At 44.9% G+C, this 4,146-nt stretch overlaps 1 protein-coding gene across 1 annotated transcript in view; it reads right to left on the bottom strand.

The window, feature by feature from the left end:
- Positions 1–303, bottom strand: part of CASP9 (caspase 9) — a 32,314-nt gene extending 32,011 nt beyond the window's left edge. Inside the window, exon 1 of the mRNA XM_027859817.1 lies at positions 127–303. Coding sequence (XP_027715618.1) covers positions 127–258 — 132 coding nt within the window. The 5' untranslated portion in view covers positions 259–303. The remainder of the gene's footprint in view (positions 1–126) is intronic.
- Between the last annotated feature and the right edge of the window lie 3,843 nt (positions 304–4,146).

Genomic DNA, 4,146 nt, shown 5'->3' with positions numbered 1-4,146 from the left:
ACACCCCTGTTCCAGGGTCCCTCCCAGCTCTCTGTTCTGTGCTCCGGTATCCCCTGTTCCAGGCTCCCTCCCAGCTCCGCTGCTCCCTGGGGGTGCCTAGGAAGGGAAGCCAAAGCTCCTCCCCACCTGTATGTCCTCGATCATGTCGCGAGTGAACAGCTCCCGGGCCAGCATCAGATCCCAGAGCGGCTCCACCTGCAGCTCCCTCACCAGGCGCAGGCGGCTCCGCTGCAAGAGCTCCCGTCGAGAATCCTCCATGATCCTCCGCTGACCGACCTGCAGTGAGGAGCTCAGTCTGATGACCCCAGGGATCCACCCGCCTGCTTCCGGGTTTGGCCCCGCCTAGGGGGCGTCTACACACCCCCGCTCCTCCCCTAGCGGACACCAGTCTCCGCCTCTCCTTTGTAGGACTCGGGAGGCATCCTCCACTCGCTTTTCTTATCCCTTCTTAGGGGAGAGTTCCATATTGCACTGCCCAGCCACCCACTTCCTCCTCCAACCAGACTTCTCCCACCCTTCCATTCCTCCTTCCTCTCTTTTACTTCTCCTCCCCCTCCCCTCTCTCCCTCTATTCTGCCCTCCCTTTCTCCTCTCCTCTCCCATTACCCCTTCCTACACTCTTTTTCCCTCTCCCCGGTTTATTCCTTCCCCTCTTTTTAAAAACTCTTTTCCCCCTCTCCCTCCCCTTCGCCCTCTCCCTCTCCTTCTTCCTCCCCACTCCTCTCCCTCTCCCTCTCCCTCCCTTCTCCTTCTCATTTAGATTTTTCCACACACTTGGGATTCTGGCCACGGTTAGAAGTCTGAGCAGCCCTGCTGTCTTCCCTTAATCACAAGATTTGTTCCCTTCTTATTTCTGCTGAGGCTGATGTAAAGGCTTACTGGTCCCTTGGAAAGTCACTAATCTGCTCCAGGCCTGTTTACACTTTCCTCTTTTTCCAAAATGCCTCAGAATCCCCCAGAGTTGGTTTGCTGTTGCTATTTTTCATATCCTCTCTTCTTTCTATCTTGTCTCTAGGATGCCAGAAACATCCTGTGGTATATTTAACCCTATCACCACACTTCCAGAGCCTTTCTCCATCTATAGCAACAACCACCCACCACCTGTGACACCAAGGACCCATCCTTTTAGCAGTCCCAAGTCCTCTCCTCTCATTTAATAGGTATTCGTCAATCAACGAGGAATTATTTTGCCCTTACTATGCTCCAAGTGCTGCGCCAATCCCTGGGATACAAAGAAAAGCAAAAAGAGCCCTGTCCTCAAGGAGCTTACATTCTAATAAGGGAAACAACATTTAAATAAACAGGATCACAAAAGACAAGTTCAGAATGGATTGTTAGTCTTAAAGTGAAAGGTTGTAGCAGCTTGGGGGGAGAGGAAAGGACTACTGCAGAAGGTTGCCCTTGAGTTGAGGAAGAAGTGAGAAGGGATGAGGCACAGCCAGGGCAAAGGCATTGAGATGGGAAATGGAGTGTCCTGTGTGAGGAAGTGGAAGGAAGTCAGTGTGGCTGACTTGTAGAGCTTGTGGAGGGGAGTAGAATGTAAGGAGAAAAAAACAGGATGGGGCCAGAATGTGAAGAGCTTTGAATGTCAAATAAAGGATGTCATATTTGCATTTGAAACTACTCTTTCACACAGTGGATAGAACACCAGCCTTGGAGTCAGGAGGACCTGAGTTCAAATTTGACCTCAGACACTTAACACTTAACTAGCTGTGTGACCCTGGGCAAGTCATTTAACCTCAATTGCCTCACCCAAAAAGAAAAAGAAAAAAGAAATTACTCTTTCCACAATTTCCAGTGATCCCTTACTTGCTAAATTTCACGGTCTTTTCTCAGTCTTCATCTTTCTTGACTTCTTTGCAGCCTTTCACATTGTCTATCACCCTTTGTGCAACACTTTTTTCTCCTGCTTCTCCTCTTTCCTGCCTGAAGGCTCCTTAGCCTCCTTTGCTGATCTTCACCCAGGTCACTCCCACCTCACCTTGGGTGACCTCCAAGGCTCTGTCCTGGTCTCTCTTCTCTCCTCTCCTCTCCTCTCTCTAAACTATACTCCCTTTATATTATTTCAATAGGTGATCTCATCTGCTCCCATTGATTCAATTATCTGTATACAGAGAATTCTCAGATCTATTTGTCCAGTCTTAATTTGCAGTCTTCCATCTCCAAATGTTCATGGTATTAAAGAACTAACTGTCCCATAGTCATCTTAAACTTAAAAAATATCCAAAACTGAACTCATTATCTTTCCCTGCAAAACCTTTCCCTCTTCCTGACTTCACTATTACTGTCCATCTTTGCAGTTACTCAGGCTCACAATCTGGATATCATCCTGAATTCCTCACTCTCTCTCACCTTCCCATAGCCAACCTGTTGCCAGGTCCTATGATTCTACCTTCCAGACATCCCTCCTATACACCCTCTTCTGTCTTTTCACAGTCACCTCTTTGGTACAGACACCCTTACCTTATTACTGGGCTACTGCCATAGCCAACTGGTTAGCTTCCCTGCTCAAGTCTTGCCACTCCAGTCCAACCTCCACTCAGCTGTCAAACTGATTTTCCTAAACAGCAGGTCAGCATGTCACCACCACTACGACCCTTCCCCATTCAATAAACTTCAGTGGCTCCCTATCACCTACAGGATCAAATAGAAAATCATCTGACATTCAAAGTCCTTTATAACCTGGCCCTTTCCTACCTTTCAAGTCTTCTTACACCATAATCCTTTAGCCCTTACTCTTGAATCCAATGGCTCTGACCTCCTTGCTGTTCCTCACACAAGACATCTCATCTCCCGACTGGACATTTTCACTGCTGTCCCCATGCCTGGAATGCTCTCCTTTCTCATGTCTGCCTCTTGGTTTTCCTGGCTTCCTTCACGTCCCAACTAAAATCTCACCTCCTACAAGGTCCCCCTTAATACTGGTGCCTTCCCTCAGTTGTTTGTCTCCAGTTTATCCTGTATATATCTTGTCTACACATAGTTGTTTCCATGTTGTCTTCCCCATTACACTGGGAGCTCCTTGAGGGCAGAATCTGGTTGTGGTTGTTGTTATGGGGGGGAAGGCATTATGTGCCTGGCACATAATAGGCATTCAATAAATGTTTGTTGACCAATCGATCTAGGGACACACCGACAGAAAAAAATCAAAGAGAAGATTTGAACCCAGAGGCTATCCAGAATCTAAGTCCAACTTGCTATTCATTATGCTATGCTGTCTTTACTAAGGCATAGAAATGTCCTGATGGCTATCAGTGAAGGGGAACATTCTGAATCTTTGAAAAATGAGATTATTATTTATTATCATTGTGATTATAGACTTAGATGCCACTTCTTTATACCTATCTATATACCTATACCATTTATTCTTGTCATTGCATATAATTATGATATAATACTTATATTCCATATCAAGGCAGCTAGGTGCCTGTAGTCAGGAAGTCATGGGTTCAAAACCCACGTGGTGGCTGTGTGACCCAGGGCAAATCACTTAATCTCTCTGCCTCATTTTCCTTATCTGTAAAATGGTGGTACTAATACCTACCTCATAGAGTTGTTGTGAGCTTCAAATGAGATAATATTCAGTGCAGTTTGCAAATCTTAAAGAGCTATAGAAATACTATTATTTTTATCATATGAGAATAATTAATTACACAGTATATGCCATGTTATACAACACAATATAATTATAATGTGTATAATTATATGATAACCTGTAACAACCTATTTCCAATTTTTACTGGGAAATATAACACATATTTTTGATATCATCTGATGCTTCTGATGACTATTCCTAGGACTTTGTCCTTTGCCTGCCTCCTTTTCATTGTCAAACAATGTCCCACAGAAAGGCAACCCTGTGCAATTGAAAGAGCTCTCCGTGTGAAGTCAGAGTATGACTCCCCTGTACCTGGGCAACTCTGGGCAAATCACCTTTTTGGGCCTCAGTTTCTTCAGATGTAGAAAGAGGGAGGTGAGGAAGGGGTGAAAATTACAAACTAGAAATGATTAAATGAAAATATGTTCTACGTCCTTAATAATAAAAGAATATGATAAAATAAAAATATGAAAATAAAAAATAAAAGCACATCTGAGGGTTACACACACACACACACACACACACACACACACACACACACACACACA

Source organism: Vombatus ursinus, unplaced genomic scaffold (genome assembly GCF_900497805.2).
Source record: "Vombatus ursinus unplaced genomic scaffold, bare-nosed wombat genome assembly UNPS02014172.1, whole genome shotgun sequence".
NCBI lineage: Eukaryota > Metazoa > Chordata > Mammalia > Diprotodontia > Vombatidae > Vombatus > Vombatus ursinus.
Note: the sequence above shows the minus strand (reverse complement) of the source record. Positions and strands in the feature narration are given on the sequence as shown.